The sequence below is a fragment of the Hipposideros armiger genome, unplaced genomic scaffold, assembly GCF_001890085.2.
Source record: "Hipposideros armiger isolate ML-2016 unplaced genomic scaffold, ASM189008v1 scaffold_503, whole genome shotgun sequence".
Lineage (NCBI taxonomy): Eukaryota > Metazoa > Chordata > Mammalia > Chiroptera > Hipposideridae > Hipposideros > Hipposideros armiger.
In genome coordinates, this window is record NW_017731853.1 from 1,043,729 (window position 1) to 1,057,037 (window position 13,309).

The 13,309-nt window shown below is 45.8% G+C and overlaps 1 protein-coding gene across 4 annotated transcripts in view; it reads left to right on the forward strand.

The window, feature by feature from the left end:
- The window catches only part of HHAT (hedgehog acyltransferase), a 259,836-nt gene that overhangs the window by 178,815 nt on the left and 67,712 nt on the right, over window positions 1–13,309 (forward strand). For all 4 annotated transcript variants that reach the window (XM_019667729.1, XM_019667727.1, XM_019667728.1 and 1 more), the window contains one exon: window positions 13,106–13,307. In XM_019667729.1, coding sequence (XP_019523274.1) covers window positions 13,106–13,307 — 202 coding nt within the window. The remainder of the gene's footprint in view (window positions 1–13,105; window positions 13,308–13,309) is intronic.

Sequence of the window (13,309 nt, forward strand, 5' to 3'; positions counted from 1 at the left end):
TAAGTCAATGGAAATTCCTTCCTTGATTATTAAGGATAATAGTAGCCCTAATATATACTTTTATCTGTATACTATTAGGATAATAATAATTTATTTTGCATTAATTTTTTTTAGTTCCTTTCCGTTCATTTTGCTGTATTTGATCATCAGATAGACTCCTGTAAAGTAAGCTGGACATGGATTATAATTTTATCTCCTAAATGGAGACCCTGTGGCCCTGCCTGAGTCACAGCAGTTAAGGGTTATGGAGGCGGAGACAGAACCTGGCTTGTACCCATAGCCCCTTATTCACTCCTAGATCAGCGTCATTAACCTCCAGATGTGACGTCTAGGTTCCTTCGGTTCCCAGATAACTTGTTAAGAAAGCCTCATTTCATTACACGCATCATGTGCCCACAGGCTTCTTTGTAGCCTACCACTTAGATTGTCCAAAATGAAATGTCAGATTATGTTTGTTTTAAATTTGTCAACTTTTAAGATTTTTTTTTTCCTTGAAAGATTGAAGGAGGCAATGGTAAACATTTCCCTCTGACATTGGCTTTGATAAGAGTTTGTCAGTATTATTAGGGTTACGTTGGAATTGAGGTCAACTAGCCAATAAAGACAAAATCGAGCCCTCCCCTTCTCTCTGTAGTCTCTTCTTTCTCTATCTCAGATGCGGCCTTCTCCATGGACTCCACCCCGCACACCGCCACACGTGCATGTTGTTTATTTCCCTAGGCTGCCTTTATTTCTGCTTTGATTTGCAGCTTTTAACGTCACCTCTAGATGTCCAACTCTGCCTCGAGACTGGCCACTCCAGGCAAGCACAGCACGTTTCTATTCATCTGATTATTTCAGTGTCTATCACAGCACCTAGCCGAGAGTTGGCACTCAGCATAGTTTTCTAGGCACGTCCCTTTCACGAATACAAATACATACCAGCATGATTGGGAGCAAGGAGTCACTCGGTTTCATGCTAGTGACCGTCACCACCCAGTTAAGTGATGCCAGGGTATGCAGGTGTATCTCAGAGTCACCGTTCGAGATTTATGTACCGTTGAAACCTGTGCCCTTACAGGGTGACATTTTACCTTCAGCACTGCGTGCTGCCCTGGGAGTGCACCTTTTGGAAGCATTTGTGCTCACCAGAGCCACGGCCAGGGGCCTGGTCCCTTGTGCAGCCCTGGGCTCCTCTCAGAGTGTGATGTGAGGTGTCTCACTCCGAGGGGACGTTGGGCCAGGGGCCTCCAAGGAGCTGTGCAGCCCTGTGGGCTCCCTTCAAGAGCAGTGTTGGGCACATGACATTGTGCAGTGTGGCTCATGGGACCTAGGGGTTCCCAGAGAGTGCAGGAGATGCTGAGGCAGCACTGAGGGCTCTGCAGCTGTGCCCGAGGCAGGCATGTGTGCCGGAGCTGGTGCTGCCAAGGAGGAGAACAAGCCACAGACCCGCTGCCCAGGACTGTATGTTGAGGGGGATGGCAGAAGGGGCCCCAGGCTGTGGAGATCTTTTGGCCAATGAGAGTGGAGAATCACCCTTGACATCGGTGTACTGTAGAGATTCTCATTCTCCCAGCAGACTCCTCGCTGAGGAGCTAGGACACTGAGGGCGGAAGTGACTGAGACGTGTGGAGCCAGGACTCCCAGGAGAGGTCATTTAAGGCCGTGCCCTCGAGCCCGGCCTGAGGCTTCAGTGGTCTTGTCATGACCGTGACGCAGGAGGAAATTATGGCAGACATGATGATAACCAGATGGGCTGGGAATGTTGGCCCCACAGTTGAACTCTGAATAATAAATTGGTTGCCAGCTCTGTCTGGCCCGTTCCAGCAGCCCCCTGGGTGGCTCTCGGCTCCTGGACCCCTAAGAAGAGTTGGTGTTTAAAGCCCACAGCTGTACCTTGGCGCCCCCATGCTTTGCAGCACGGGCAGCCACCCCTCTATGCTGGGAAGCTCCAGAGGTGCCTTCTAGGAGGTGAAGGAATGTTCTGGAAGAAGGCTACAGACTTGGCCATGGAATTGAAAAAGGGTCGTTTATTGAGCTCTCAAAATGAACGTTCTCATCTCTGCACCCAAGGCAAAGATGGTAAACTCCGAGTCGGCGCTCTCCTGCCCTCCACCTTGCATGACCCAGATAAATTGTGTCCCTCCATGCCCTTTCCTTCCTGCTCTGGAATGCTGATGGTGCTGGAAGCCCAGGCCTGCTCAATTGGTTTCTGGGCCTTAGGTTTTTGTTAGTGCATATAGCCTGGGCCAGTGAGACGCCAAGGCACACAGGAGCTTGGGGGGGACCTCTTTGCTCTGTGACCTCCATGAAATGGCTCCTCTGGGGAGCTGCCTCTTGTCTGTAGTTTCGCTGGCCATGATCTTGGAAGGCAGGATGGTGGGAGGGGAGAGCTGGGAACAGCACTTCTTTCGTATGAACCCCAGCCGCTTCTCTGGTTCCCCAGACTCAAGACATGGCTTCTCTCTGCGGCCACATGAACCACCTATAGCAGGGGAGGTCTTGATTACCCCTCATGCTCTCTGCCTTTCTCAGGGATAAGGCAAAAGTCAAGCACAGGACTCTCCAAGCCCTTAGAACATCTTTTCTCATCTTGACCCCACTAGAGAGGGAGCCTAGGGAACACGTAAAATGCCATTCTAGTGGTCCACTTCTTTCCCCAAGCCCTGGGAGGCAAGTGTTTCCCAACATGGATTACCATGTTAATATCCAGTTCCATGGCTGACATCTTCGGATTTCGTGTGACTTTATTGCATGAGCAGTGGCATTTTTAACCTACAGAAGACTCTACCTTTTATAACATATAGGGAATGTCATCCTTAGACTGTCTCTGTAAAATGCTACCTCTTAAAATATTAATCTCTAATGTGCACTCAAGAGTTCATTCAGTTACCTTGGGATCTTTAGAATAAGCAGCGTCATCCGGGTGGCTCTCATGACAATAAGGGAACAGTGCTTACCAGGGCATTGTTTCCCAGGCATGGGACGATGTCCCTGCTTTGTTTCCGTGAATGCTGTGCTGGCCTGGTTGTGTTGGCTGCTGCTGCAGATTAATTGTCATTCATGCCCAAACCCGAGCATTATCAGTTTTCCCTTCCAGTGCCCAGCTTTAGAAGGTATCAAGTCTGATAGGGACTGTGGCCCATAACTGTGTTAAATGAGAGGCAGTTGAAACAGTCCTGTCAAAACTGATTTGTCAGAGGGCTGATTTCAGTCCAGAGAGGGAACCGCCTCATTATTACCTCCAGCAACCATTTTGCTTTGATAATTTTTTGAAAATCACGTCAGCGCCTGAGACCTTCATTTTTTTTCCCTCTCCTGCCCACAGCCTTGAATGGCAGTGTTTTGAAAGTGGTGCCCATATGATACCTGCTGGCATTTTCTCCTTTTCTGGGCATTGAACCCCATCTATGGCCACCCCAGAAGTGCGTTTTTATTACCAATGGGCTGCCACTCTTTAAGAAAGCCCAGACTACAAATGTCTGAATTGACCAAGCAGATAAACTGGGGTGGTAGTGGGGTGGTGGTGGTGGTTGTGAAAATTTGCTATTAGGAAAGGATTTGTCATCTTCAGTCAAGATTCACCGTGGGCTTTCTTCAGATGCATGTTTTCTGGTACATTTCACGTTAATTCATGAGTTAGCTTCATGGCAGCAGAGGGGTGGGGAATTGGGGAACTCGGGAGCATGAGCGAATGTCTCAGGAGCTCCGTGTCCTGAAACTCCCGTAGAGAAGACAGGTCGTCTCTGCTTTAGCAGAAACCAGTAACACAGCAGTATGCCATTGTCACTGATCATAACTCCTCAAGAACATTTATGTCCCAAATGTTGTAGACTATAGAGACCTCACTCCCTAGTTCCCCACTAGCCCTTGAACTCTTCCCAGTCATAAACCAAGGCCCAGAGAAGGGACCGTCACTGAAATCCATGACCCTGGCTTATCCATCCACACTCCCACCCTTCTCTATGCTCTGAGGTACTGTGTGTGTGTGTGTGTGTGTGTGTGTGTGTGTGTGTGTGTGCATGCGCGCGCACGCACGCATTTGTTCATGTCCATGAATGGCCCTGACTCTGCACCACTTCTCTTGTGGCCAGAACACATGTTGGATTTGGAAGTGATATTCGTGGCAGAAGAAGAGATTTTGTCAGAAAAGTTAAGCTAGCAAAAGGTCAAAGCCACACACACTCCTGTTGGCCTCGTGAACACCCTCCGCTCATATGTATCCAGTATTGATGGGTACCTCCATGGTTTCCTTTGAGGCTTTTAAAGTTAACATCACAATTTTTAAAATTTCCAACTTGGGTGCTTTAATTTTTTTAACCATTCAACCCTGAAGTTTTGCTTTTGGATAGTTCTGGCAGTTTCCTAGGGAAGTTGGAGTTGGCACGTGTCCATCTCTCAGTCCCTGCCAAGCTGTCCCCTTGCTCAGGGCACCTCCTGTTGGTGTCTGTGATTTAGTCCAACGTTGTAAATATTACCTTCCAAACCCTCACAGCGCTTTAGAGGACAATGTGGAGGTGGCAGATGTGAACGATGACATTTACTTATGAAGCCACACTTTTAGCTGGATAATCAGTCACCTTTTGTGTACAGAAAGTGACACTCAAAGAAAAGAAGAATGGAGCGGGAAATGACTCAGGGAAAGGAGGAGCATGAGGGAAAGAGCAGGGAAAGAAGGAGGTTGAGCACTCCCTGAATTCAGAGCCTAACTTAGACGCGGGGAAATAAAAAGAGAAATGTTACAATTCCCTGTTCCATGTCAGGTGGGGAATCCTACATACCCTCACACAGAGGAAGCAGCACAGAAATGCTACAGAGCAGCACAGCAACATCTGAAGAAATAACTTAGGCTGAGGTGAATATGTGAATTCTGAAGAGACAAAGAATTAACGGGCCACCAGCATGCAGTGAGATCGGATGGGGAAATTTTCCTTGAAATGAACGTTGAACCTATTTTGAAAGATCAAATGGTGGAAAAGATAGCCCGGAGGGGCAGGGGGCGGGGGGCTCTTCCATGGTTGGGGGGTAGGGTGACATGATTGTAGGGCCCCCACTTGTGCAAGAATGAAGTTCTTGGACTGGAATGGAGAATCTCTGTTGAAGACTTATAAGAAGGAGTTGATGGCATAGGAGGGGGAGCCACTTGGAAAGTGACTTAAACTTTTAATTTAGGACTTAATGCAATGGGAATCTACTTTAGGTGCGACCTCCTGAGGGTAAGGACTTGGCTGCTGTTGTGAGACTAGATGCTTCCTGAGGACAAAGAATTTGCTGCTTCTTTTCCTCAGCTGTTAATTTTTGGTTTTGCCTGAATGACCAACCAGTTGGACTTTATATATGAGAGACTGTGTCACCATGAGAATGTAGAGTACACACCTGTCAAGGCCATGGGCCCTGCCTCTGTGGGATTCTGTTCAGCATGGCTGTCTCTAAATCACTACACCATACATCCGATGGAGAATGAAATGCCTTAGCGGTCAGTTAGGCAGTTCTTCATATGCTTGTCTTCAGAGCGCTTTCTTCTAGAGAACCCCAAGGCATTGTTCCAGCGCAATAACTTTTGAATTGTACCAGTTCATTTTATAGTGAACGTTTTCCTAACAGCCATGATAAATGAGTTTGAAGATTAGGACCAGCAGGGGTGGCATTAAACAGGATGTGGGTGAGAGGCAGAGATCAAAAGAGAGCATCCAGGAGAAACAAACAGTCTAATTGCTCATAAGAGGAGGGATATGCCCAGAACAGTTGTAATCTTGATCCCCAGGTTTGATGAAGCAAAGGATGAGAAATACGTTAGGCGCAAGTGAAGATGAGATCTCTCTCCAAAATTCTCACCCTCTGATGATGAGATGGGAGATCACACATACCTACATCATACATACACCTGAGTTTGCCCCTTCACGTCTGGCTTTTCATACACTCTCCGCTTCCGTCTGGCCTTGGGCAGCTTATAAATGCTTTCAGCATCCTCTCAGGAGACAGGTGGGAAGACAGGCAGGCAGCCAGGAAATCTTGGTGGTTATTAAACTGAGGCTTCCAGGACCTTTTTATTAGCGATTAGACTCAGCTCCACAGCACTAAAGAGCGTAAACTCCCGCTCTCTCTCTTTTGCTCAAACCTCCGAAGAATCTGTTTTATATGGTGTTTATTTATAACTCAAAGTAGACATAGGCCCAGGAGCTTCAGTGTGCTCTCAAGAAGCAGGTTAGCAGCCCCAGAGGGACATGGTGTGTCCTCCTTTCTGGCGTCACCTCCCCCTGGGCCTTCCCATCCCCCTTTGTGACTGGAAGCTAGTTTTGAAGTATGGCGTCTTAAAGAGCTATCTGTTCAGTTTTAGTTTTTTCAGTCTGTAGTGTGAAGATTGTAATTCTGCAGCGACTCATGTGTCACCACGATGCAAGCTTCTGGAGCGTTAGTAGGCTGCTTTAAACTGGTTGAATGAGTAGACCTGTCTAAGCACTTTCTTTGGGCCTCCCACACAGCAGTCGCCCATTACAAGGAAAGGCCTTGATCAGGTGACTTTTCTACTCGGTAGATAAGGGGAAACCTGGGTGGAGGGGCTACAGTGATTTGAAGGTGAAATGATGGTGATGGGCCCCTTCATGACGGGACCTGCTGCATCCTGACCCACCCGCATGCCCCCCTCCAGGCTCCTTGTTGCCAATATTGGGTGTTTGGAGAACAGCTGGCTGCCATCTCTGTTGAGCATATTCAACAGGCCTACAAGGGTGTTGAATCCATAGCTTGGATCCCTTAGCACGAAGCCAACTGGCTCTGATGGGGGCATATTTAAGGCTAATGGTTTTAAGGAAAGAACATCTCTGAGCGAGCAGGCCAGAGGTCTTGGTGCCTTCGAATGCTTATGAAAGATACAGGATTGCTAATCATTATGATAATGGCATCTTGTTTTTCCCTGAATGCAAGCTTGCCACTGCTGGCCCATTTTTAGTAAGTATGCATCCTTGCATTTATATGGAGTGTTCAAATCTCCAGTCTCCTTTTATATGTATATATTGTCTCATCTGATCTTCACAGCAAGTCAGACCCAAGAAATTTTGAGTGCTCCCAGAGTAAGCTCATAGTACACACTTAAACTGAGCAGGCTGAATTGACAAGCTCAGGGTTCCAGGGATTGGTCAGTGGCAGAGCAGGACCAAGGCCACTCCTCTAGCTTTGGTTTTGCCTTTCTCCCTTTCCTGTACTTTGCTGCTGTTGCTACTTGGGCTGGTCCTAGTGATGAGGTGGCTGTGCTGAGCCATTCATACCCTTTCAGCATCTTGCATCGTAAGGAAGATGGAGCTTTTGGGGAGTTAGAGTTTGGGTTTTGGCCTATAAACGTAGAGTTGAATCTTTCTCTAGGATGAAGCTACAGGCTGGAGTGCATCGGCACAGTCCTTCAACCCATTGAGCTCCTGGCTTTGTGGAATGAAAAGATGAATTTTTTTTAAGTGTTGGCATCTAATTACATGAACCTAGAACTTTAAATTAGACTAAAGATACCCTGAGTTTAATCTCTATTTTACAAATGACACAGTGTTCTGTTGCCACATAGGGCACGACATTTTTAACAGGTAATTTTTCAGAGTTGCATATGACACCTCTACCTAGCATCTTTTTGTAAAAGAGTTGAGAATTAGCCCAGCTCAGAGTTTGCCCTCTGTTTGAAAGTGGACCTCTCTTAGCCTTCTGGAGATGATAAAGTCTGTATTCGCCCATTAATCAACTGCTGCTTTTTACTTATTAAAATTCCATCATGACCCATACTAAACAGAAAGATATTAAAAGTAAATTATATTGCTTTCTGTGTGCACCTTTCTTTGCAAACTTTTCATAAGTGGATCTGTAGCTTCCTTTGTGAAAACGAAACACCTTTGTCCACTTCCTAGAGGCTGAGGACTTGACTGGTGGGTCATCACTGGGCTGTGAGAAGGAGAACTGAAATGTGGGCCAAGGCCAAAGCCAGAGCCAGGGTGGGGTCAGGGGAGCCACTGCCTGTGAGAGCTGGGTGTCGGACTTCATGGTCAGCTTAGCAAAGAACTCTAAGCGGGAATTCATCTCAGAACCCAGCTGAAGCCAAGGTGAGGTCCCCTCACCACCCATGTAAGGAGCCAGAAGTCTTGCCCTTCCCATCTACTAAAGCCTCTAGTCTTTAAAAGGGTAGTACTTTTCAATTTTGAAATCTCTTGAGGTTGGGATTAGTTCTAGAAGTTTGGGGCCAAATCACTTTGACTTTACTAGGGTAAGTAGGATTATAAAGTGTGGAGAGACTTCAGGGTCCTTCAGATGTCGGTATTCTTTGGGAATGGGTGTCTTTTGAAGTCTCTCCCAATAACTGGGGCAGGACCATATCATCATCCCTTGGTTCCTAATTGCTCATAATGGGTCTGTGACAATGGTGACAATTTATCACAAGTTTAAAAGCTGTTGGAGGCTATGAAAAGTAAATGAAAATTATGTTGTTAGATATAGAAATACTGTTGATTAGTAACTATATAATAGCACATGTATGTGCACACACACACACACACACACACACACACACACACACACACACACACACACACACACACACACACACACACACACACCCCTAATACTGCCTGAAGGAATTTTACAATTCAGTTAAAATGACAACCATAATAGAAAAGAAATCTTTTGGTGAATGACTGCTCAGTCAGTGGTACCAACAGTAGGTTCTCTGTGTTAAACGGAGAGTTGGAATATTCAAAAGAGACTTCCTGGAGGAGGAGGAAAATCAACTGGACTTTGTAGACTGAATAGGAGTTGGAAAATCAGAGAGGATAGAAGAATATGGAAATAGTGTGACCAGAGACATGGAGGTGTGAGAGCCCCATTTGTTCAGGATTTCAGGATTTGTCAAGGGAGCTAGTGGGAGATAAGGATGGATAAGGCAGAGCTGGACTAGGATGTCAGCCATTGCCTGGCCCGGCTCTGCCAAGCAGCAGGTACCTGAAGGCTGAGAACCTACCAGCCCGCCTCGACACAATCCATGGGACAGAAAAGCCAAGTGTCTTAGGTGCCTCATCCCCTTATCTTGAGGGGTCTGGGATTAGTCCTCAGCAAAGAGTTCGAAGATAATGTGGCAAGCCAGGGAGCTATTGTGTAGGTCCTGGAAAAAGGGGGTGTTGTGGCTTTAAGATGAATGTATTTACCATATGAATCCTCACCACACCTGTCCCCAACTGTCGGCCATATGCCTGACTTGTTTCTCATAGTGGACATGAGGAAAATAGATACTTTCTTTTCTCTTCACATGCGCCTACTCAACGACAACCCTCAACCATCAGCTTCTTATGCCCCACTTCTTACGTAGTCAGACATCTGCACGATGTCAGGCTGGTCAGGATAGCAGGTGTAATCTCCACTTGTGGGACAGAAGGATGCTAGCTTGTTTAAAAATCGAACTTACCATATTTTACCATGTATAATGTGCACCCACGTTTTTGGCCCAAACTTGCAGGGGAAAAAAATCTTTCGTTTTAATTTTTTAATTCAAATTTTTGTTTACATTTAGGTACTTGTTTTTTATATTACAAAGGAATTTTAGCATTTATTTTTTAACATATTATGGTACAAGAAATTTTATGTAACAAATAATTACAAAACACAACAGCTACAAGGTACAAGAAATTTTATGTACCGGTGACAAATTTACGATATTTACGCCTCATAGAAGGCCAAGAACTCTTCCTCGTGGCAAGTTTATCATAAGGTCAACAAATCCACTGATCGTATTCCAGGGTATTATTTTGCATACAGATATCGTTATTGATTTCTGGAGTTACACTTTTAACTCATAAATAAAAGAACTAAAAACATTTATATAGACACAGAATTAGTACTACCCATGTATAATGCACATCTTTATTTTCCCCTCACAAATTTGGGCAAAAAAAGTGCGCATTATACACAGCAAAATACGTCATGCCCGTGGCCTCTGGCACAGAGCTCCTTGGCCCAAACACCTTTGTAAATAATAAGCACCTTTCTCCCCAGCAAGATTCCTTTCCTACAAAGTCCATTTCATCAGTTATAAAATACTAGTGGATGTTTCTGTGGAGACTGCTTGGAAGACTTGGCTAAATAAGAGGAACATATCATCAAGAAATGTTCCCATTATGATAAATGACATAACAGCACACAGGCCTGGGAGTTCCGAAGCCAGAGCATTCTAGGGTCAGATTTCGCCTCTCCTGTGTAAAAGGGGCCTTGTCGTTAGTTCCTTGCAAGGCTGTTTCAATGGTTAGAAATGGTATATACAAAGCACCTGGCTCATTCAGTAAAGGGTGGACGTTATTAATAACCTCTACATTTTATACATGTTCCTCTCCTGAGTTGGGGGTTTGCTGGGCTGCATTGATTCTGTGAAATGGTTTTAAATTAAGAAGGTGGCTGCAGGTGGTGGCAACTTCCTCAAGTAGCATTCCCTGCAGGCAGTGACCACTTGAAGCTGGCCTGGTAGGGGCAGGCCTTGGGTAAACTCAGGCTCGTGCAGTCGCTGACGAGAAGAAATAATTATTTTTGCCTTGCTGGGATGGTGGTGCTTTTTCCCTTTGGAAATCAACTTCACTGTGTGGTGGATCTCAGTAAGTGGGGCCACACTACTGCTTTTCTAAAAGAGAGACATGTTTCTGTTTTCTTTTCATCATGGAACTGACCCAATACTTGTAGAATTTGGAAAAAAGAAATAACCTATTCCCTCTCCTTGCTGAACCTGCTGCCTTTTAGAAAGTAAGAGTGAAGAAGGGATTTTTATCTTCCAGTCTGGAAACCGTACCCTCTTCTGGTTTAAAGCAAGCAGCCTCGTGTCCTTGGAGACCTGCCATGTGTGAACTTCTGCAATAAAAGGATTTTTGTCGGCTGTCATTTCGAAGGCAAAGTAACAAAGCCATGGTGCCAAGAGATGCCTAAAATAACTGAGCATGTAATTATGGGGCTTAAAGCTTCCTCATTACAAGCTTGAAAATACATCCTTTTTGGAGTATTGGATCCAATATTAAGGACCATTGGTGTGGATGATGACAGGTTTTTATTTTATACCGGGCTTTCTGATGTGTGTGTGTGTGTGCGCGCGCGCGCGCGCGCGCGTGTGTGTGTGTGTGTGTACGCATGTGTGTGTGTACATATATATGTGTATATATATGGGCGTGTATGCATATATATATATGTATATATATATATATGTCTATAGTGCAGCTCATTTTAACATGGTGCGATACAATAAAAATCTCAATATGATTAACAGTTAGGTGAGGAGAGTATTCATATTAGTATTAACTTGCTTTGTAAAACAATTATCTGCAACGTTTCTGTAAACAGCAGTTATTCCTCATACTTTTGAAATTGCTTTGACCACCCCGCAACTTTTCTTACCTGCCGTTTTCTGCTGAGCAGGCTTCACCAATAACCAAGTAGCCTCTAGGGGGCAGCAGAACACCAAATAAAACCACTGTGCCTGGGGCCGTCAGGTTTTTCTGGCTCATTGCCCAGCCCTTCTAAGTCGGTGGCAGTACCCATCCTTCTCCCCTTTGCCTGGCAGAACTCATCCTCTAAGCCTTGCCAAGGTGGGGACCTTTGCCATTAAGCCTTCCCTATCCCACTTGCCTCCACTCAACCCCTTCTTTCTTCTCCACGCTCTTAAACCCACCTGGTCCACTTTGTACCACATCCTGTAGCTTTTAATGATGGCTCTTGTTACTGTTTCACAACCTGCTGTACCTGTCCTTTTGGCAGGAACAATGTATCCAGGTCTGTGTTCCCCCTGGTAGTGCCAGGACCGCCCTGGAGGCCTGAATAAATGCTTGACAGCAGATGGAGCCCCCTTCACCTGTAGTGTGTGCTTGATACACATCTGCTAATTTGATTGTCAAGGTGGTCTTTTTTTTGCACAAGAGAAAGTATTTTCTTTGCTTCACTTGTTTTTGAAGTGGCTACATTCTCCCATGCTTTCTAGTTTGTTTCAGGTTGGGGTGTCACATAGAGGGTTTTCAAAATAAACCCAGAGGCGTGATGGGAAACATTAACTTTGGTGTCATCAATGCAGCAGGTTGGCTCTTCCCTTTCCTGGCTGTGAGCCTGGGTCATGTTAACTTCTCAGCCTCAGTTTTCCCACCCATAAAATGGGGCTATCTAAGCTGCTTGTATAATTTATTATCTGAACTGGAGCATGTTTGAGAGCGAAGGAGGACATTTTAAAATCATTAAAATCATGTTTTTTGAAATATTTATTGATTGAGGAGTGGTTTTTATTTTTATATTGTTGGCTTACTGATACAATTGTGCTATTCGAAACTGACTTTCGAAATACAATTTCCCACGAAAATTAAAATAGTATACAGACAGGACAAATTGTACAGGGTATGTGCCTAGGTCTCCAGATCCTCTCAAACCACAGTGTGAGTTTTGTCCAGCTCTAGCAGGAAAATACTGATTGGCGAACATGGTCCTGCTTAGATGTGTCAGACAGCTTTCTCAGCAGTGGAGAGCAGGCCGAGGGATGGCTGTGCATTTCGGGTGACAATTTGGCTGCCCCATGAGACAGAGCTTTTCTCTTCACTTGCGAATTCACTGCTGCTTCCGGGCACCTTGCCTGGAAGGCTGGAGGAACCAGCCTTGCACCCCTCTTCTGTACCCCACTCCTGCTATTTCAGCAGTTGTGCTTAAATACTGGGTGTACCATACACCTAATAGTTTGAGCTGTAAAATAACATACCTGCCTTGAATGTGGTGTCCCCATGTAGCCAGACACTTAATTGCCATTCTGTAATTGGGTTTCCAGGGTTGGGCATATCCCTTTAAAAAACTCTAAATTCATTGCTCCTCACCCTGCCTCTTGTAAGTGCTGTTTGATTTTGGTGATGAGAGCTCTTTCGCCTGTGTGTTCTGTTCATTTAACCTAAAGCCCTGCAGAGCTGAGGCCTGTGTTTTCGCCAGCTCCTTGCATGATGTGATGGAGAATTCAAGGAGTGCTCTGCGGCCCCCTGGAAGTGGGGAAGGATCTGCACACAGTAAATATCATCATGTGACAGAAGAGTCAAGCCTGGGGACAGGTTTTATTTCAGGGACAGCCCTCTGCATGGCTCCTAACAGCCTCTTCTTTCTCTAGGTATGTGTACATTCCAGTGGGCGGGTCCCAGCATGGCCTGCTGGGAACACTGTTTTCCACTGCAATGACCTTTGCGTTTGTGAGCTACTGGCATGGTGGATACGACTACCTCTGGAGCTGGGCTGCACTCAACTGGCTGGGGGTCACCATGGAGAATGGAGTCCGGAGGCTTGTGGAGACGCCGTGCGTCCGGGACAGCTTGGT